A 21,650-nucleotide genomic window follows, 5' to 3' on the forward strand; every position below is an offset into this window, starting at 1 on the left:
AAGGAGACATGCACTTGCGGGCTTGTAACTTGACTGAGTTCCCAGTGAGTAGATTGGAAATGTCACGAAAAGCGCTCAAAAACTTATATAAATAAAGGCAAATTGATGAGTTTGTGCCGGGGTTTGTTACGACTTGACTGTGACTAGCGACTTGAGTCAGCAGCACTGCACTTCAAATACTACTGTAGGACAAATCGACGCTTGTAGGCCTTGACTAGTTCGCCCCACGCTTGCAACTTTCAACCACACTGATAGAAAAAAGTACAGAAATTACACGGAACATGTCTGGTCAATTTTTTTACGTGGACCGTCCGTACCTTTCCAACCACGGAGGTTCTGTACATGATTTCTGTACCCGTTTACGTGAGATCCTCATGGGGACCAGAGAGAACCAGTACAGAAGGTCCGTACCTTTTCCGTACCCGTCTGTACCCTATTTTTCCGTACATTTTCCGTGCCAAACCACGGAATTTTTTGCAGGTACCTGTGTAGGACTTTGTCCCGCGGCAAACTACAACCAGTTTCCTGCTGTGGCACCACACTTCGAGCCGTCGGGCATGCTGTGGTCGACACTTTCAGGCGTCGTACATTGCGCGGTTGACGTCAAAGCGTTCGACACAACAGGTCGACACTCGAAAGGGTGGGCCAAAGTGGTCTACGCCAACAAGCGTCGAATTGTCCTACACTTGGCTTTGCAGTGTGAGGCGCGCCTTGAGCCCTTCAGCGTCGGGTTTCAGGATCCTTCCCACCCGCCCACAGATCTTTACCCACTTTCTCAGTTTGTTCGGAACAGTCCTGGTAAGGCTTTGTGTACCAGTGCATCTCTGTGGCCTTGATGTTCAGGCTGAACCAAAAAAAAATTGCAAGTAAGGTCGACCAGGCAGAAAATCGATTGGGACATCTCTTATCGCTTCGAGTGTCCCAGGCCGGGCAATGTTTGCTTCTTATAAGTGCGTGCCACAGTGACGAGAGAAGGTTGGCGCTGCTCAGTCGAACACCACGCCTCCGCCATGAGCGCACGAAGCAAAGGTGAGGAAGTCTTTTCTCAGGAAGTCGAATTGCCTGGAGGGTAGGCAATTTGAGATACGCGCCCCTGCAAGTTAGGCAATAGCCCCCCCCCCCGTAAAACGTTCTGCACACGCCCCTGATCGACGCCCAGAAAAAAAACTAACTTGATAATTTTGTTTCCCAAAACACAACTTTGTGCATTTTCGCGCATCTGTGAAGGAAGTGTATGCATTGAGACCCCCAAGATATTTGAAGACACTGTTAAAAGAAATTCTGAAATTTCGGACAAAATTAGGCATAAGTTAATCTGTAATTTCAGACCGTTTCGGTGGTATGAAACTTAAGAATCGGGTGGGTTGAAAATTTAGAACGGGGTGGTCTGAATTATCAGTGTGGAACACCGTGCTTAGCGAGGTGGCTATCACGCTTTATATTTCGGTATGCAAGATACCTCAAAGGACGATATTTCGTCGGATTCTACCGAATTCTATGGCCGAGTTTTGCACGTGTTTTGCTTTTTGGGGGGGAAGATTTCCGACTTCAATGGATGTAAGACGCTCCAGTGGACCCAGGATTTTGCGAGTGACTGTCCCCTCGGTGTTTGGCCAAGTGTACATTGTCCTCAGCGTATTGAGCACTCTGTGACTCAGCATAGCGATAAACTTTTTGACCAGGATCACTCTTTTTTGCAGTGTGCCCAGGTAAAACTTGGGCGTAGTATTCCCCTATGTTTTAAAGAGTACTCGCGTACACCTGAAAGCCTCTTCCACCAAGATTCTCGCTATCTAAATGCGATGGGTTTGAATTTCTACACTCTCGTTCCTGGAACGTGACATCACGTTGAAACGAATGTGACAAAATGTTACATTCGTTTGATCATTGTGTCACATTCGTTTCGATGCACTCTAAGTCTCGTATTGACTTTTTATCTCTTGCCAAAAAGATTTTCGTGCAAACCCAATATACACTATTTTCTCTTTGGCTTTGCACTATTTTGTTCACTGTATCACGTATTTAGTCCATTGAACCTGACTTTTTGTCATTTGCAATGTACTTTTCAATTTCTACATGCACTGTTAAAAATCCACTGTAATATTACAACACAATATCCTTCACGGATGTTGTTATATTACTTTGTCTTTTTGATGTCTGAACAGGATATCCATACAAAAGACAATTATTTTGTTTTATTACAACTATCTTGTCTGAAAACAATAATATAATCGTGGTTAAAATCAGTTTGTTGTCAATTAACAGATTTTCTGTTTATAAACACGACCCAATCCAAAAACAAACATTGATATCATATAACATGGATCTTGTTAAATTACAAAACGATTAGGCAAACACAAATGTGGCCAAGTCAAAATGTAAGACTCGATGGATGTGTTGTTTTACAACAATCGATTCATCAGAAAACAGCACAGTGCTACAACATGTTTGTAATATAACTAGACGTGTTAGAAAAAATTGGCAGAAAAAATGTTGTTAATTTACAACATTTTTTCCAACAGTGTGATCAATTGACAATTTTATCTTGATATTTTCCTCACCCTTCGTTCACAGTTTTTGGAGGCCTGGGAGTGGTTGTCGCGTTGGTAGCCGTGGGACTTATTGTCTACTACACGACGAGGGGAACGAACTGCCCGAGCAATGGCCCCGGCCCTGCAACTGCTTCCCCCCCTCCCGTGCCGGTACCAACGAGCCCCGCCCCTACACCCGAAGGGCCCGTGGTGCGCGTGCAGCAGGGGCTTCTCGAAGGGGTCAACAAGTGGACTCGAGGAAAAGGCGCCAATCGTGTGGAATACGCCGCTTTCTGGGGCGTGCCCTTCGCCCAGCCCCCCGTGGGTCCGCTCAGGTTCAAGGTTAGTAGACGCACCTTTCGACTATTATCTCCAGGGTCAGTTTGGGTGGTTTTAGAGTAACAAATGTAATTTTTTTAAATGAGGAAAGTCGCTTTACGACAAATGTAGCGAAGATTAATTCGTTGTTTTACGAGAAACTTGAATAGCTTGAAAGCTGTTTGGCTGTTTTTAACCATTTTCAAAGAATGTCAGGAACACGCTACAAACCTAACTGTCTACTAAGTACACATGCATGCTCGCAAGTATACACTTACAAATGCATGCTTGTTAGTGCACACTTACAAACGTATGCTTGACGCATGCAGTTATACGGCGTCAAGCATGCGTTTGTAAGTGTGTACTTTAGTTAGGTTTGCAGTGCAATTAGCATTTAGTGTTTTACGAGAAGTTCGTATTTTGACTCTTCAGAGGTATTACAAAGATTGAAGAAGTATTCTTTGCGAACTTTGTCGTAAAGTTCTGAAGACTTTTTTCAGTGTGTGGCTGTAAATGCGAGTAAATGTGATGGTCACTTTCAAAAATCACATTTTGCACGGCACGAGTTTTGAAATGTAAAACCTTGTTCAGAGACAGGGACCATTTTAACCCCGTGTCTCAAAATTGCCCCAAATGACGCTTCATTAACTTGCTGAAGGACATCCACTTGATAATGACTCTTGTGCAGGCTCCGAGGCCGCACCCGGGCTGGACAGGCGTGCGATCGGCCAAGGAGGCAGGATCCTGGTGCGCACAGGGCCAGGACGGCGACCTGCGGGGAAGCGAGGACTGTCTCTTCTTGAACGTGTTCACCACTAACCTGGTAAGCACTCAAGGCGTGACCGCACAGTGACTCAAAGGCGGGGGGTCGCGGCTCGGATAATCCGGATGACAGCAAATTGGTAATCCGTAAACCGGATGACCAAAAATTTCGAGGCGGAATCCGGCGGTAAACCAGGTTGATCCAAGTGTAATCTTGAAAAAAAAAAATCGGACGTAATCCGAGGGTAACCGAGTAGTCCTCATATTAGGACAACCGTATTCATAACCCAGCTGACAACAAAGTTTTGCGATGTTTCATTTTCCTCGTAGTTACGACACTGTGGCAAAAAGGTACGAAAATTCTGTAAACAGCTTGTGGTAATTCTCCGAAGCCCCCTTGCCAATATCCTCCGTAGAATCTTACAGTATTCCCCGTTGGACCTCACAGTGTTCTTCGTAAGACGATACAGTCTTCCAGGTCCTACGGAGAGTAATGTAAGATCCTACGGAGGATATTGACAAGAGGGCTACGGAGAATCCTGGCAAAAAATTCACAGAATTTTCCGTACCTTTTTGCCAGTGAATACGAAGCCCAGACGTTTTTGAGTATATAGTTGGAACACACACTGAGATTCCAAACGCTATGAGTATAGCACGTATGGTGCAATGCAGTTGACATATCGCACCATACGTGCAATGCCACAGCCATATTGCACCTTACGTGCAATGCATCCCGAAACCGCCCTATGCTAATGCATGGGAATGGGGAGGCATTGCACTTCATGTGCAATGCTTTTGCATTGCACCAATTGACGCTATATTCATAGCGTTTGGATTCTCAGTGCACACTATGCGATCGGGTTGTCGTACTAATAGTTTATGGCTCTGTCAGGACAAGTCGGAGAAGCAGCCCGTGTACGTGTTCGTCCACGGAGGCGGCTTCCAGTTCGGGGCTCCGTCCGTCACGCGCTACGGGCCGGACTATCTGCTGCCACACGGCGTCGTCGTGGTGACCGTCCAGTACAGGCTCGGCGCTCTCGGTACGACACTGCACAGTGGACGGAAGTTGAGCTCCAGAGTCGCTACATGGGACTAGAACCGAACCTGTGACCCCACCAGTGGATTGATATCCGAACGAGGAATCCACTAGTGGGGTCAACTTTATCGGTTCAAGTCCTGCACCCAACAAAGGGACTTCTTGAATTTAAAAAAAACTAACACCATTGCCTTGCAATTAGAAGAATATTCTGCAAACAAAGTGAGCTATTTTCTCTTCGTAATATGACTATTCTCGATAAAAGGTCAAAAACAATTCAAAACATAAAATAATTGTTTGTATTATGTTTGCACAAATTTCTTCGCACGCTACTGCCAAGCTCACAAAAATTTGAGTGTACACTGGTAAAACTAAAGCGTAACTCTATGCTTGAGTCAAGCATAATGTTACGCTTGAAGACGTTACGCTTGAAATGAAGCATAGACTAGAAATTTCCCCATGCATTTAGATAGGGAGAATATTGGTGGATGAGCCTGTTACGCTTGATTTCAAGCGTAAACTGACTATGCTTGAAAACAGAGGGTAACACTACGCTTTAGTTTTACCAGTGTAGACTTGGACGCCCTGTGTGAAGCGCACTTAGCATTTCCAACAGAATTGGTTGGAAGCAGACCCGCTAAAACCGCCTCCTTTCTCTCAGGTTTCCTCAGTCTTGACACGGAAGAAATCCCTGGCAACTGCGCGCTCAAGGACAACGTGGCGGCCCTACAGTGGATCCACAACAACATTGCCGCCTTCGGCGGCGATCCCAACAGGGTGACGATAGGCGGGCAGTCTGCCGGCGGCGCGATGGCGGGCTGGCTTACCAGACTGCCGGAGATGAAAGGTGCGTGAGTGCATACGCGGAGTACAGAAACAATTCAGTAGAGAAACAACAGACAATGATTTGAGCCGACATAACCTCAATTCCGGAACAGGTTTTGTTTCTGTTGAAATAATTGTTTTAGCCGGCGTTCGAGCTTTGCAATTGTGAAAATACCAAGGGAAAAGTGCGATCTTACGATTGCAAGTGACCTTTTCCTTCTAGCTGCTGTAGTTTGTTTACATTAACATTGCAAATATGAGACGAGCTGATACGGGCGAGCCGACGCCGCAATTTGAACATAATCCGTGATTATTTCCACAATTCTCAGTCTTGTTGCAAATGTAAGGACAGAATCGTAATCTACGTGAAATTTTACGATGCCCTGATGTACTCGTTAAGTGGCAATCAAATAGCTTCTATTAGCTTAATTCATTTAGAAGTTAGAAAACGGAGCCGCTCCACTTCCGAGCCTGGTTTCGCAGCCCGGAAAGGGGAGTTGCCAGCGGCTGCTGCAACATTTGGAGTGGAGGCACAAAACTGATAGTCACGCCCATGAGACAGTTTTGAATCTCAGCGAAGACCAACTGAGCGTTTCTTCTGATAGCAAGGCTATCGAGGACCCTAAACACGGCAGGAGGCACACACGCACTTGCGTCGCTCATGTACAGGAGAAAAGAAACCAGGCTACTTGACGGTCTATCATTCATCAAGAAGACAAGCGTGACACAATTCATAAACTATCCATGACCGTGGCATTTTATCACATTATTTTGAACGAGATCACCGGTAAAACTGAAGCGTAGTTGTATGCTTGATTCAAGCATACAACTACGCTTGAAGACTTTACGCTTGGCGTCAAGCGTAGAGAAGAAATTCTCCCATGCATTTAGATAGACGGGAGAGGGGCAAAATGGAGGACTATGCTTGAAGCCGAGCGTTGTTCTACTACGCTTGAAGGCGTAAAACTACGCTTGAGTTCTACCAGTGATGCAACGTTCCTATGGAATGTGCCATAACATCGCGCGAACCTCGCAGGTCGCATCCACGGGGCCACCCTCATGAGCGGCACCCCGTACCACAACTGGGCCTACACCGAGACGCACATACCCACGGCCCTCCAGGTGGCGTCCAACATCGCCCACAAGACGGTCACGGACTTCAACGAGGCGGAGCAGTACCTGATGAACGCCACCATCGAGGAGCTGCACGTCAACGCCATGCTGGCCATCAACAGCGCCATGCAGGTGAGACAAATGCTATTACAAACTGAAATCTTAATGTTTTTGTACAAATTTTGTACGAGACGTCACAGTTTGTTGTGCAGATGAACTTTACATAATTTGTACGCGATTGTTTACAACTCTGAGGAGATATGTGCAGTTTTTTGTGTGGAAGACTTGTCCGAAAAGTTCACCAGAACAAAAAAACTGCAATCACTGAAACTGGAAGGGTGAGACATCTGACCGATTTTCGGTGATACAAAAAGTATGACCGAAAAACGGTCATACTTTAATGTAAGACCAATAAAAGGTCAGACATCAGCGAGACTGGCTATTGTTTAGCTTGGGGATATATCAGCCTTTAACCGTAATACACTATAAAGTATGACCTATTTTCGGTCTTACATTTCAGTATGACCCTTTTTCGGTCGTACATTTCAGTAAGACCGCTAAAGGGGCAAAAGTCAGACCTTTCTATTTTCAGTGATGTCTTATACAAAATTGTACATAACATTTAGTGTGGAGCCCGCCTGTGCCCTCTTCAATGAGCTTGGATGCGCTGTCATTCCAAGTGTAATCATAAACTCACTTCAGAATCTTTAACATTTTTATTGCAGTGTTAGTGCTATCAAAACGCTATCGCATTCAAATTGCACTCTGCTATCACACAATCACACCTAAAATGTGAGAATTGGGTCAAAAGCGGCCCAAACGTAGAAATTTTATTGCATTTGTTCTTCATTGCTGCCACAGGTGCGGTAATTTGAAGGAGTAATATCCATCTTTTTATCACTGCATGAAAATTATCACTTCAGAAATACCAATGTACATGCGCACTGTTCCTAAGCGAAGCGTGTGCCTGAATGCACACTATTACTCCTGCGAGGTACCAGTGGGCTGACTTGAAACCATCCATCTTAAGTGGCACTGTGTGAGCTCGATACAATTTTAGTTGGAATCATGACAAAACGACGACACATCTAGGAACCTATTAGTGCGACGAAGCTCGTGAGATAGTGCTGTGATTCCGCAGTTTGCGCCAATCTTTCTCAAGTGCTATCTTTCCCAATACCGCCCTGCCTTCCACGACCTTGAAGTCTAGTGCCTATGGATGCGAGTTATACGCTGAAAGGTGTTTTTAGGGTGAAACTTATTTCATCCTCTAGTATTAACAAACATTGCATTGCCAATCCAAGTGTGAGACAGTCTCACACTTGTAAGTGTGGGACAGTTTGTCTCACGGTTACCAGTGTGAGCCACGTCTCACACTTGCAAGTGTGAGACACGGTTTGTCCCACACTTGCTGCCTATGCTAGCTCTGTGGTTAAATGCCACGGGTCCCACGTTGTCTCACACTTGCAAGCGTGAGACAAGCGTGGCTCACATGTAAGCGTGAGACAAATTGTCCCACACCTACCTACAAGTGTGAGATTGTCTCACACTTGGATTGGCAGTGTGCCTAAAATAAAAGTTCTAGGCCTTTAAAAGGTGTTATTTAATGACCGTATTAAAAAGAATTTTAATAGCATCCAGGCTAGTTCGACCCTAAATAGGGCTACACGCTTAGAATTAGACTCAAAAGAACGCAGTTTTCAATACGCTTGCCTGTTACAGTCACAGCCAGAAGTCCCGGTCGTCCCCACCCCCGAGAGGCGCAAGCCAGTGCCCGGAGGCGAGCCACTGCTCGTTACCAAGGACAAAGAGAGCTACTTCTTGGATCCAGAGATGCCTGCCATTCCGATGCTGATTGGCAACACCAACGCGGAGTGGCTCCCCTACTACTACCAAAACAGTGAGTAAAGTGCATCCGCAGTACTCAGCCAATTTGCTTGTAGTTTGGACCTGTAAAACAAAATCATTAGCCCCTGTAGCTCAGGTGTCACTAGCAACAATATGCTGGGTAAAGTATATACCTTAACCTGACCCCTTTATGGTCCAAATTTCACAGTAAAATGGATATATCCGAAGTCCACATGACTTCGTTGAAAAAATATGATATAGCTCAACCTGCATTTTTATTTATCATATGTAAAAGAGTCAACTGAACACCTCCGTTTTAAACTCTAGTTGGAAAAAAGAGGTAACTCCCAAAAAAATCTACTAGATCAATATAAATGCAGACCTCAGCTCCTCTTGAATTGTCCTCTCCTTAGAGAACTAAGTGAACATGCTTCCGCAGTCTAATCTTACGTAAAGATTTAAATCATAGAAACCATATGAGTGACCTCCAACCTTCCACTTTTGAAAATGTAGACGTTATTTCTTTGAAATTGAAGTCCAATTTCCATCTGCATCATTCATTTGTTCCGAATATGGACTTCATTGATTATGTTCTGTGTTTCTGGAGTCTGTCACTGGGAAGATCCGCAGTGTTAACAAAGATTTTTTCTTCTTTAGACCCGCGGTCAGAAGCAACCATAGACGAGGAGTTGGTCGAGAACATAGCCCGTCACGTCCCTAAAGACCTCCTGCCTAACCAAGACACACGGAAAATTCTGGGCCTGCCGGAGTCAACAGTTGACTACAATACGATTCTGGAGGAAGTGAAGAAGGGTGTACGCGACCACGTGACCGCAAGCTGTGATCTGGGATGCACTCTGAAGACGGTAAGTGCTCAAAATGAAACACTGGTAACACAGAGAATGGAAGAGTCATAATAAGAACTAAAATTTTGGATGAGGAATTCCTTATTGCTCAAATTAGGGTGAGGATCATTTCATCACCCAAATTTGGGTGAGGATTTCTTCCATTCTCCTATTCGTTATGAACTTTGATCGAGTCCTATTTTATTGACCTTTAAATTGGTCTTCAATTCACAGTACTTTGACAACATCTGGCAAACTACGGATACGCATCGTCTGGCGATGTTCAGGGCCAAAGAAAACAAAGCGGATACTTACCTCTTCAAATTCAGTGTCAGAACGGACGTGAACCAGCCCCTGGCCGGCCCGAGTGACACTAAGGATGGTAAGAACGTCAGAGGCCAGCTTTATTTACACTGTTGCGTCGCGAATGTTACGTTATTTTCGTTAAAATGTTATTATTTTTTCATGTTCGAGTAAGATGTCTCATTCGTTTGAACGTGGCACGACCGATTAATCGGGATGTCACGTTCATTGGTACTTGGATCAACAATCATTGATTGATGTGAGACATCATATTCAAAACGAAAGTCACAAAAATCTTATTTTAACGAATATGACACGTCTCATTCGTAGAATTACAGGGTGTGCCGTTATGTCGAACCACGCAAACACTGACACATTTTTTACAGTGGCGACACACACTGACGACCTCGGATACTACCTAACACGACTTATCGACTTGGATCCCAAACCGGATGCTGACCTTGCATTGCAGAGAGTGGCCGCGCTGTGGACCAACTTCATCAAGTATGGGTGAGTACCAAGCGTCTGCATGGACAGCTTTACATTCTTTTGAACGTAGGTCAACATCTTTTGAACGTAGGCCAACATCTCTTGAACGTAGGTCAACATCTTTTGAACGTAGGTCAACATCTCTTGAACGTTGGTCAACATCTTTTGAACGTAGGTCAACATTGAAAGGAATGGGACATCATGTTCAAACGTCTCAGACTTTCGTCCCTGGAAAAAGCAGACATTTGTGCACCGCAAAGTGAGCCCATCTTAACAGTGTGTGTTTGTATGCCCGCAGCAAGCCCGTCCCGCAAACCGACCCGGTCGTCCTGACTACGGACTGGCCTCCCAACACCTCCTTCGAGAACGAGGTCACGTTCCTCGAAATGAAGACGGATGCGTTCTTCCTTCGCAAGGAGAGCTTCAGCGGTCCGATGATTCAGTTCTGGCGGGATCTGTACCACAAATACAGAATGACAACTCCAGCGCCCGTGCGAGCCCCGGGCCGAGTTCGCGGCCTGTGAGCCACCACAGCCGTTTCCAGGACATTACTACATAATGATATCACTCCAAAAACCTTGCAAAGTATTCTCCAGCATTGTATTGCAAACTCTCTTACGAACTATCCATAGGGGCTGGCCCTTCCATGGGGACCGTCCCTATACCAAGGGGCCGCGAAATATCCCTTTAGTTAGGGACGTTAGGGATTTTTTCCCTTGGGATCTTCTTTGCATTGCGAAGTATTTCTTTGCAACTTGCAAAGAAAATGCTTTGCAACGTTAAAAAACCAATGCTTCGCAACGTTGCAAACTTTTTTCTTCGCAACTTGCGAACTATTTCTTTGCAATGCAAAGAAAAAAGTTCGCAATGGAGTTTGTAATACAATGGCGGCGAATACTTTGTACTGCAAAGTACTTTTCTTTGCAAGCTTTTCTGAGTGATTACCTCGTTCTGGAAAGTCAAGATTTTCGGCATACAAAGTTACCATGGCTCGCCTACTTACAGTGCACGCTTAAAACCCGTACGAAGCACTTTGAAACTATTTATGAAGTGATACGAAAATTGTTCGTTTGTCAACCTACACGGTTAAATGGTATACCGGAAAACCAGGTACCTGGTTTTCCCGGGAAGCCTGTGGTAGAGACATAGGCGACTTCCAGGGAGTTCCTGGCAAAACCAGGTTCCGTTTTTATCGTGTACAGAGAGTAATGTTGTTAAAGTGAATGGCCAGGACGAAGGTGCAGGTGCATTGTTAAACAATGCGCTAAAATTGTTGCAATACGAACAATTAACCTTGCACTTGTGAAGAATTTCACTGCACTCTAAATGTCGCAATGAAATTTGACCTATAAGTATGTTGCAGTGAATTCGGCGCAAGCATAATACGAAGCAATATTTCTTCGAAACGCGAATCTTTTTAGCTTTTTCATTGTAAGATGCAAAGAAAGATGAAAGACCTTCGTAATACGGAGAAGAGCCACCTACGTTATGCTTGCGCCGTTTCCTTCGTAAAATGCAAAATTCCTTCCTAAGACAATGAGAACGAAGTTCATCATCATTCACATTTTAAATGTATGTGGTAATTTCTTTTTAAGTTCTGTAGTATGTGAATGTGTATGTGTGTATTTTATCAGTATTCTTTATTTAATTTAAATTTTGATTCATAAATCTTGACGTGTATATTTAATGTGTACATGTTAAGCATATGCATCTATTAAAATTTTTCACAACTGTGACCAGTTACGCTGCACATGCCTAAACACTTATCCTTTCTGCATCAACGAAGAAATAGAAAGCTGAATATTGGTGTCAGGCGAGCCAAGGACATACCTAATGACCCTGCAAAATCTCAGCCAGAAGCCAGATCAGCCGAGCCGTTCAGGAGGGATAGTGTACACACACGGACAGACGGACACAGACAGAAAAAGTTTTTCAACCCCACTGCGCTACCGCTCAGTCAACAAAGCAATTCCACAGCGCCTGCATTTTTTTCTGTCGTTACCAGACGTTTTTAAAGTTAGCGGGACAATCTTGCCCCCACGGCCACGGCCGTCCCCAGTGCGAAGAGACCTTGAAACGAGTCTCGGCCGTGAAGATAGCGGCACCGCCGTGACGTAAGTCCGCCCCCCTCAGACGTGACACGACTCGAGCGTTGGCAGTCGTGGTACAGGCACGCAGTCAGTCTCCCGATCGCCATGGACCGGTTCGTGGGTCGCGTCGCCGTCGTTACCGGCGCCAGCTCCGGCATCGGCGCCAACGTTGCCAAGGACCTGGTCAACGCGGGCATGGTCGTCGTGGGCGTCGCAAGGAGGAAGGACCGACTCGAGGTGAGCAGGACGTCGCAGTCCCTGCGAGCGTCGATGCCAATCTAGACGGCAAAACAGTACCCCCAAACACTAAATGTCTTATTGTCTTGCGGTGAAAGGCTTCACCACCATATTATGGAGAAGATTTTCTCCATAATACAATCGACATGCTTCCAAATATCCATAAGGTAGTGCTCAAAGCTATGATTTTCACCGTATCATACAGAATTTTCACCGTCATACAGAATTTTCACCGTAGTATTGAGAATTTTTATCACAATATACAGAATTTTCACCAGAATATAGAGAATTTTTACTTTACGAGATTTTTTGAGTACTGGGATAGTTTTGCATCTGTAAGTGTGTACACAGCTGAGTATGCATAAGTACACTTCTACAGATGCATGTCGACACAGCTGCATGTATGCTTGAATTGGCACGCAGACGCGTGCACCGCAAAGCCGGTGGCAAGTGCTTGCCACAAACCTAGCAAGCCGTTTTAAAAAAATGTCGAAAATTGGCAAGCCTGGCCCTGAAATGATCCAGGAAGGGACTTACCACACATTGTGTTGGGGGTCGGGACTATCTCACCATTATGTCTTCTGGTGTACAACAATACCGTTTTCTTAAGGGGTCAGAATTCGCCACAGAAGAGTTTAAGTGTGCAACCCATTTAGGACCACAGTCTTGCCAGCCTGACAAAATTTAGCATTGCAGGTGGCCGAAGCGCCATAAAGTGACAGCTAATGAAGATTTCAGGCGAAGGCTTGGTAGTATTCAGCATTCAAAGCGGATTGACGCATGTATGCACTGAAGGCTGCCTTTGCACGTCCCATTCGTTAAAAAAACAAAACAAGGTAGCGTTTAAGTTTTCCGCAGTGGGTGCAAGGTCTAGGTTTCAACAGCGCACCGCGGCGTACGGAAGTAAACACAACTCGACCTACTGAGGTGAGGGGTCTCAGGAGATACTGATCTGAGATAAGGCATCCGCCATTGTCTGCCGACGCCACTGGTGCTGTAACCGAGGACTACTCACCGTCAAATCGGCCAGGCCATCTTAGTATCTTTCAGCCAGCACCCGAAGAAGCTGCGATACACTGCCACACTGTTATCCAAGTTGCGATACTTTCAACACAAAAACGTGCGATGATATCCAACATGCGATTCCCACGAATCATTGCTCCTGAGATGCAATGACTTCTGTATCGCACAAAATTCTGCAATGAACATCGCAACTTTCTGCAATGAAAGTCGAAATTATAGGAAAAAACTGCGATGATGACAACACAAAATCTGCAATCATTACAGTTTTTTGCAATGATCATGGCGAAATTCTGCGATACTATAGCTCATCACACTTTTTAGCAATGATCATCACAGAAAAGTGCGATAAAATTTGTACTACGCAGAAAGTGCGGTCTGTATCGCAAGTGGAATAACAGTGCACCTGCGCTCCCAAGATCCTATTTGAGCTTGAACATGCCTGACTTGAGCCATACGGCTCCGAGACCCATACCCAACAAGAAGTATCTCTCTCTCTCTCTCTCTCTCTCTCTCTCTCTCTCTCTCTCTCTCTCTCTCTCTCTCTCTCTCTCTCTCTCTGAGCTTTTCTTCGTAATACAACAAAAACCTTAGTATTATAACAGCGAAGGGTTCTCAGTAACTCAGGATCAGTATCATCATATTACGATCTCAGTAATCGCTCCGATAGCTGAGGTGGCACTCCGACTACTGTACAGTGATAGCCCTTGCCATCTCCCCTTCACTGCCCGGTGCTTATGCACTTTCAACGTCCTACAGAAATCTCTGGCTTTCAAACAACGGATAATCACGGCAAATCCTGCGTCTCAAATTATGGAAAGTTCCGGCAATAATAATTTAGCGGTAAAAATGTCCCTTTTTTCTACAGTGAACGTGAAACACATTTTGTGACCTCGCACGGGCGCAGTTTTTGTGCCTTTGCTTTACTTGTGTGTTAAAGCTTTCTGAAGCGTTACCATCACTTTCTTATAGAAATATCTAGGCTAATTTTGATATTTTTGGCAAAGAAAATGTTCGTCAACACACCCTTAAAACCTACGAAGTATTTTGAGCATACATACGTAAAAACTAACTTACTTTGTTATACGAAGAAATAGTTCGTAAATTACGAAGTATTTTCTTTGTGAGCTTATGTATGCTCAAAATACTTTGTTCTAACAAACTTCTTTGCTCTGTAACGCCTGAAATAGTTAGTAAGGTTTTCTCAGTGTATCTTTTTAAAATCGTCAGGGCTTGGCGGCGTCGCTGCGCGCGTCTGGGGCCAAGGGCCGCCTGGAGGTGGTGCAGGCCGACCTGTCCAGCGTGGAGGAGGTCGGGCGGGTCTTCCAGTGGGTGGAGGACAACCTGGGTGGCGTGTCTGTCGTTGTCAACAACGCCGCCATCCTCGCGCACCACCCGATTCAAGGTAAAGTTTTCCTCTGCACTCTAAATTGGCATGCCCTGAAACTGGGCGCCTTTGTCGCCCACCCCACTTCTTAGGGTGCCAAGCCAAATGTCGCTCAGTTCCTGAGCACTTTGTCGACCAGTCTCGGGGTGTACCAATCATACAGCAACTGGCCCTCTCCCTTGGTAGAGCATGCATAGGTGCCTAGTTCCTGGGCGACCATAAGGCGCCCAGATTCTAGGCACCTTAGGCGCTAGCTGCTGCTGCAGAGCTATAGGTTCCTCAATGTTTTGTCCACCCCGAGACTAGGCGACATTGGTGCCCAGAAACTGGGCGACATTTGGCTCCGTAAATAGTGGAGTGGGCAACAAAGGCGCCCAGTTTCAGGGCATATCAACTTTAGAGTGTATGTTACTTTTGGTGATGATTGCAAGATTTCTTCACACAAAGGCTTGTCCTACGAGCGACTTTTGAAGACTTTCTTTTGTGTCACAAGGAAGCAGGTTAAAGTTATAGTTGAAAGCAGTTGTATAAGAAAACTATTCTCAAGTAAATGGAATTTCTGTGTTCATAAAAAATAAACTTTTATTCGCATTACAAAAGAGATTGCTTTTTAGTAATTTCTTGTGTCTTTTGCACATCTTAAGCACACTGTACAGTGTCTTTACACGTTTCATATTAGAAATTAAGAAATTTTGCGAATTACTTCAAAATACTTTTGTAAGAGAACTTCACCGTGTTTTCTGATAACTCAAGGAGAGTTTCGTAAAACAAGACTTGTATTGTAAAAAAAAGAACTTATAATGCAAAGAAACATGACACAATGAAAAATTTCTCAGTACATACTTTTGAGTGTTGGGATTGAAAGTACATTTCTTCGTAGATTTGGATTTGCTTCAGATCCAGGCCATCATCGCCACCAACGTGACTGCGGTCATGGCTGGCTGCAAGCTGGCGATCAGCAGCATGAAGAAGCATAACATCAGGGACGGGCACGTCATCAACGTCAACAGGTTGGTGGGCAGACGGTCGGCCTCGTAAAGGACTGCTCTCGTCACTGCTATGAGCAGTTGTCAAAATTAAGATATCTTTTGTGTCTGTGCTCTAAAAACGATATTGTTCAACATTTTGTGATGCGGTTTGGTGCGATGTGTTGGGCTCGACGTCGCCGACTCTTACCTATCTCAAGTTACCACTTTTTCTATTCAATGGATGTTGATAAAGTGCTCTAAAGGGTTATTTTATAACGTTCCAGCATGTCCCCCGCCCCAAAATTAAGATGCTTATATTTCAGCTAATATGTAATGTAGAACGATTCTGAGGAGATATTGGGAAACTTCATTGTTTTGTCTATCATATTCTTGTTCCTGAACTCGGTTTTACGAGCTCGATTCAGGTGCAATCTGTAAACGTCCTCCGTGGTCGAATTTTGCGGAACGTTACATATCGCGGTTTCTCGCGTTGCACTTTACTGACGATTCTCGGCCTTGTCGTCAGATTCATCTGAGACATAGCCGCAGTCGAACGACGCACACGGGCACGGGGACTCTGAAAAATTTAGTAGAGAGCTCAGAATTTTGTTTTGTAGGTTGTCTGACCATGGTTTTTAAATGCTATTCTTTTCCCCGGGCAAGTTGTAGACCAAAAATGATCAAGAATCTTAAAACACGTGCTCACACCGGAAGGCGCGATTCAATTCACAGCATGAGAATACTAGTGCTGTTTGAACGGAAAATGTAACGCTCCGTGTCTTTCCTCTTTACTTTTGATAGGGGCCTTTCAGGAATATTGCACCGGTAGCGACCACGTTCAGACATAAGTCGTGGGACATCACTAAATATGATGGCAAAATAAAAAACGATTTTCCACCACTTTTTCCTGCAGTTTTATGGCCTTCAAAAGTGTTCCGAATTTTGGCAACTACTCCTATTTGACGAATGTGACGTCAGATTCGTTGAGTGCTCTGCCCTGCCTCTGTTTGCCAAACAATATCCCTGCAATCAAGTTTGTTTACAGTGTGACCGGGCACATGGTGCTGGGCCACCCAACGCCGGTCTCCGCCTACACGTCGACGAAGCATGCCATCACAGCCATGAGCAAGGCGCTTCGGTTTGACGTACAACTGATCCCTGGTTTCAAAATTCGCGTGACGGTAAAGCGTCATATTTGTTATGTTTTTGTATTTATTTTTGAGTATATCGAGGGGTCCTTTTCAAAAGATCTTATCTGGGCGTTCTCCCCAAGAGAATCTTATCTTAAACACACGCAAATTTCACTCAGTTTGATCATTTGATACAGCTACAAAACCATATCATTTGTGATTGAATTCACTGAAACTTGAACATGATAGATCAAAGAAACTAATACTGCCTATAGAAATATATTCCACTCACTCTCGTAACCGTCCCAAATGATCAAACTGAGTGGAATTCGCCTGCGTTTAAGATAAGATTGTCTTGGGAGAACGCCCAGATAAGATCATTTGAATAGGACCCCTCGATATTAGAGCGTGTTAACAACGAGTGACACTGGAACCATGTCCCATTCCCTATCCTATCCGTAAAAAGGTTATTTTCCAACCGATTAGGCCTCTGCATTCCTACGTCATTGCGCTGTCAGGATGGGTACTGACGATCTGTTCCAAGGCATTGCTGTAAAGCTGTATAATGCTTTCAAATTTTTTGAAAATTTCTTTGCGGATTGAGGATATTAAAAATGAAAGAGCTATTTGAACCGCACTGCAGATTGCGTTCGCAGCTCAAAAATTCCCGAGTGCATTCCGGGGACCCCTTTCCCAGATTAGTGCCATTCTTACTATTGCACCGGTCCGCCTGGGCCAAATCGAGCCGACTTTTGCTTTGCAATGACAACAAAAGTTTCCCTCAATGAATGGTATACAAAGTTATTCCAATGAACGGGAGGCATTGAACGCAAAAACCTTCACAAATTTACAATGCAGATGACTTTAAACTTGAAGTAAATAGAAAAAGCAGCCAGACGTCTTTTAAAGAAAAAAAATAAAGCGTAGTACGTCTCCCTGATGAACCCTGCACTGGTAAAAGAAACCTACGGGAAGAGTACGGAACACGTCTGGTCAATAAGTTGCCTGCGCTCTAAATGTCTTACGAAGAAATTTCCCATATTACGAAGGAAATGGCGCAAGCATAATGCGAAGGTGGTTTTTCTTCGTATTACGAAGGTTTTTTTTGTATCTTACAACGAAAAAGCTAAAAAGATTCGTATTACGAAGGAATGTTGCTTCGTATTATGCTTGCGCCGAATTCACTGTAACATACGAATTATATAGGTCAAATTTCATTGTAAGACATTTAGAGTGTACGGTGGTCGGTTTCGTGCATGATTTCTGTGCTCATTTACATAAGATACTTGGGTATGCATGCTTAGATGCATCGGAGAAGCAGTACGGAAGGTCCGTAATATGTCCGTACCCCATTTTTCGTACCGGCAGTCTTATTGCAACGCACACAACGGCAAAAAGAACAAGCTAGGGCCCGCCCTTCCGTCGAACCGAGTTGCCAGCTCCGCTTCGCTGCGCCGGCAACTCGGTTCGACAGGGGGCCGGCCCAGCTTGGCCTGCCGGCGGCCTTTTCTCGGGCCTTCGGCCCTCGCATCAGACCCAACTTGGCCAGTCGAAGGCCCGGGCCTTCGGCCCGCTCGCATCACACACACCGTGAGCGGGTAAAGCAAAGTTATCGATGTACCATCGTGACTTAGGCCCGCCCTTCTATTCACAATATGCAATAGTCCTTACACTTTTTACTCCAACTGTCCTTAGAATATGCCCATTTCATTTGTCTCTTCACCCTCATTTCGAAAATACCCATATTTGCCATGCTACTGCAACTCCTTGCAATAGAGGCTCAGCAGGAGCGCAAAACGAGTCCGTCGCACTTTTTCCCATAACTCTTGAAGGCGGGCTCCTGGACCCCCCTTCCGACCCCTCGTTGAAGAGGTCTTGCTGAGACCAATCGAAATCTGCAATAAATTTTTTTAGTCGGTCGACCCCCTTTTTTGAAGATCCTGATGTGACTAATAGACGAAGTCGGGCTCCTGCACCCCCTTTCCGACCCCTCGTTGAAAAGGTCTTGCTGAGACCAATCGAAATCTGCAATAAATTTTTTTAGTCGGTCGACCCCCTTTTTTGAAGATCCTGATGTGACTAATAGACGAAGTCGGGCTCCTGGACCCCCTTTCCGACCCCTCGTTGAAAAGGTCTTGCTGAGACCAATCGAAATCTGCAATAAATTTTTTTAGTCGGTCGACCCCCTTTTTTTGAAGATCCTGATGTGACTAATGGACGAAGTCGGGCTCCTGGACCCCCTTTCCGACCCCTCGTTGAAAAGGTCTTGCTGAGACCAATCGAAATCTGCAATAAATTTTTTTAGTCGGTCGACCCCCTTTTTGAAGATCCTGATGTGACTAATGGACGAAGTCGGGCTCCTGGACCCCCTTTCCGACCCCTCGTTGAAAAGGTCTTGCTGAGACCAATCGAAATCTGCAATAAATTTTTTTAGTCGGTCGACCCCCTTTTTTGAAGATCCTGATCTGGCCAACTTGTAAAAGCGGCCGATGGGGTCGGGACCAGGTCCATTCATCTTGCCTCGTCGCCCCGATTCCAAAAATACCCCTATGTGCCCTGCTAGCACCAATAATGGCGGAAATCCCCCTCCCGCTCATGTAAACCATGATGCACCTGCAGCAGCCCTTGTGCGACCCGGACGGGATTTGCACCACCGGATTATTTGTTTGGACGGTACTCCTGAAGTACCCTCCAAATCTGGTTACTCTAGCTCAACTCCTTCCTTGTACACAGACGCCAACAACAACAACAACAACAACAACACACAGACACAAAGGCAAATGCATAGGCCCTCCCCCTATTTTTTGAATAGAAGGGCGGGCCAAAAAAGGGGCATTTAATTGGGATTGGAATTACTGATTACAGTGACAAAATTTAATAATGTGGAACGTACCAATGGACATTGTCTTTTCTTTTTCAGAGTCTCAGCCCTGGAACCGTCCTGACTGACATGGTGCCGGAGCAACACGCAAAGAGCATGATGGCAGCGGACTGCATACTCGACACGAAAGACGTGTCTAACGCCGTCATGTACGCTCTGTCCTGCCCCCCTTCAGTTGAGGTGACGTATCTTCTTCTTCGTTACAATAAGTTGTTATTGTCTTTGATTTCGTTCAGTGAATTAAATTCCTATTGTGTTGCAGATCACCGAGCTCACAATCCAGCCAACTGGAGAAAAACTCTGAACGCAGACGTCTTTCTTAGGGAACAAGGAGACCGTGAACGTCCAGTAAGGTGAGGTGAGAAAAAAATGCAGCTTTCATAGTATCAACACGCTAAATGCTAATGCGCAAACCTGAAAAAGTCAATTAGTTAAACAAATTTAAAATATAACCTTACAAAATAACCTTAATTTAAGATCCAATTTAAGGTTACTGTAAGGTGAAAAAACTATCTTCCAAAGTATAGGTGGCAGTGCTTTGGTTTTTGGTGATTTAGTTGCTTACTATAAAAAACTTTTACAGCCACAGACTGGACTCCCAACTCCCATTAGTTCCAAAGTTATGAGGGTTTTAGTGTTATTTTAGTCGTTTACTAAAAATTCTCCTTGCGATGAACCAAAAAGTTTACGGAGGTGTGACTTTTTATTTTAAGGCTTAATGGACATGCAAACAGACTAGCAAAGCCGGATTTGACAATATATGCATAGATAAGCTGTAATTACTGTTTGGAAAATGCGTTTTGAATTTTTTACTTAAATTTGGTAAAATTTTGGTATTTTTTTGAGTTTTTTGATAAAAATTCCTGTTTCATGTTGGAATTTTGGAAATCCGGCTTTGCTACGAGATAGGCAAATCAATAAAGAACTTGTAAAACAAAAATCAAGTCTCGACAACTTTTGGTTCATCGCAAGGAGAATTTTTAGTAAACGACTAAATTTGTTACGTAAACTGCAATAACTCAGAAAATAATGGGAGTTGAGTGCCTCAACTTTGGGTTTAAGTTCATCTTATAGTAAGCAGCCTGAAACCTAAATACAAACATGATGCCACAATTATTTTGGAAAATGATATTTCACATTTTTTCACTTTACAGTAACCTTAAAACGTACAGGCACTGTTGATTTTACGCTAAATCCAGATGCACTTTTTAGAGCGTAAGGCATGCATTATTTTGCACATGCGTTGTTATGAATCATGCGTCATGCAGAAACTCACGTAGGTGCAAACCAGTGCATGACTTACGTTAAAGAAGCTTTGGCGTGAAATCAACGGTGCCAGACTATTTTAAATTGTTTAGAACTAGTTTTAGTTTTAGTTAGTTATCTAAAACGAAGTGACTTTCAGAGGCTTGCGCATTTGCATGTCTAAAAATATATCCCAAATTAGTGATCTTTGTAAATACAAAATAAATTTCTACTGGCTACGCCTTCTAAATCAGTGATTCGTGTCTATTTCAGGTCCACCGGATGCTCAAATTGACAAGGCGCTATTACCTCGGACCCAAGCTGCAAAAAACCTCGTTTTTATCAATAAATATTTAGTTTTTTACAGTTTTTATTTGATTGAATGTTGTTCTTTTCTTTTCTGATACAAGAAGGTACCTCCTAAATAGCCGTAAGCCCAGCACAGCGTCACGTTGATGGCCATCCAAGCGGACAAAAAAAAATCCCTACTTTAAGATCCAACACTGTGACATATGCCTTTCGTTTTAGTTTTGAGACGATTCAAAGCCACACTTCCGGACAAGTGAAAAGCTTCCAAAAAACGGTATCTAACCGCCCCGTTCTCTCACACAATGCCGTCTTT

The 21,650-nt window shown here is 44.4% G+C and overlaps 2 protein-coding genes across 3 annotated transcripts; both read left to right on the forward strand.

The window, feature by feature from the left end:
- Window positions 1-873: 873 nt before the first annotated feature.
- Window positions 874-11,591, forward strand: LOC117639623 (juvenile hormone esterase-like). Its single transcript, XM_034375475.1, has 11 exons — window positions 874-1,029; window positions 2,575-2,873; window positions 3,538-3,672; window positions 4,504-4,651; window positions 5,309-5,494; window positions 6,509-6,717; window positions 8,308-8,485; window positions 9,091-9,299; window positions 9,513-9,660; window positions 9,968-10,091; window positions 10,369-11,591. Exons 1-11 carry the CDS (start codon window positions 1,011-1,013, stop codon window positions 10,592-10,594), a joined length of 1,881 nt encoding a protein of 626 aa, XP_034231366.1. The 5' UTR covers window positions 874-1,010; the 3' UTR covers window positions 10,595-11,591.
- Window positions 11,592-12,224: 633 nt separating this feature from the next.
- Window positions 12,225-21,411, forward strand: LOC117639640 (farnesol dehydrogenase-like). 2 transcript variants are annotated; one of them, XR_004587378.1, is made up of 7 exons: window positions 12,225-12,397; window positions 14,648-14,822; window positions 15,685-15,814; window positions 16,818-16,953; window positions 19,823-19,963; window positions 20,046-20,141; window positions 21,302-21,407. XR_004587378.1 is itself a non-coding variant. In XM_034375507.1 (7 exons), exons 1-6 carry the CDS (start codon window positions 12,266-12,268, stop codon window positions 20,085-20,087), a joined length of 756 nt encoding a protein of 251 aa, XP_034231398.1. In that variant the 5' UTR covers window positions 12,225-12,265; the 3' UTR covers window positions 20,088-20,136; window positions 21,302-21,411. The 2 variants fall into 2 exon arrangements, 1 of the variants encoding a protein (XP_034231398.1); XM_034375507.1 differs by having other exon boundaries at window positions 20,046-20,136; window positions 21,302-21,411.
- Window positions 21,412-21,650: the final 239 nt, after the last annotated feature.

This window comes from Thrips palmi, unplaced genomic scaffold (genome assembly GCF_012932325.1).
Source record: "Thrips palmi isolate BJ-2018 unplaced genomic scaffold, TpBJ-2018v1 HiC_scaffold_11, whole genome shotgun sequence".
Taxonomy (NCBI): Eukaryota; Metazoa; Arthropoda; class Insecta; order Thysanoptera; family Thripidae; genus Thrips; species Thrips palmi.

Coding starts and splice junctions, on each gene's coding strand:
- LOC117639623 (XM_034375475.1), top strand. Junction 5,495..6,508: donor CAGACTGCCGGAGATGAAAG/GTGCGTGAGTGC, acceptor CGAACCTCGCAG/GTCGCATCCACGGGGCCACC. Junction 9,661..9,967: donor CCCGAGTGACACTAAGGATG/GTAAGAACGTCA, acceptor CATTTTTTACAG/TGGCGACACACACTGACGAC.
- LOC117639640 (XM_034375507.1), top strand. CDS start 12,266: ATGGACCGGTTCGTGGGTCGCGTCGCCGTCGTTACCGGCGCCAGCTCC. Junction 12,398..14,647: donor GGAGGAAGGACCGACTCGAG/GTGAGCAGGACG, acceptor TAAAATCGTCAG/GGCTTGGCGGCGTCGCTGCG. Junction 19,964..20,045: donor CCTGCCCCCCTTCAGTTGAG/GTGACGTATCTT, acceptor ATTGTGTTGCAG/ATCACCGAGCTCACAATCCA.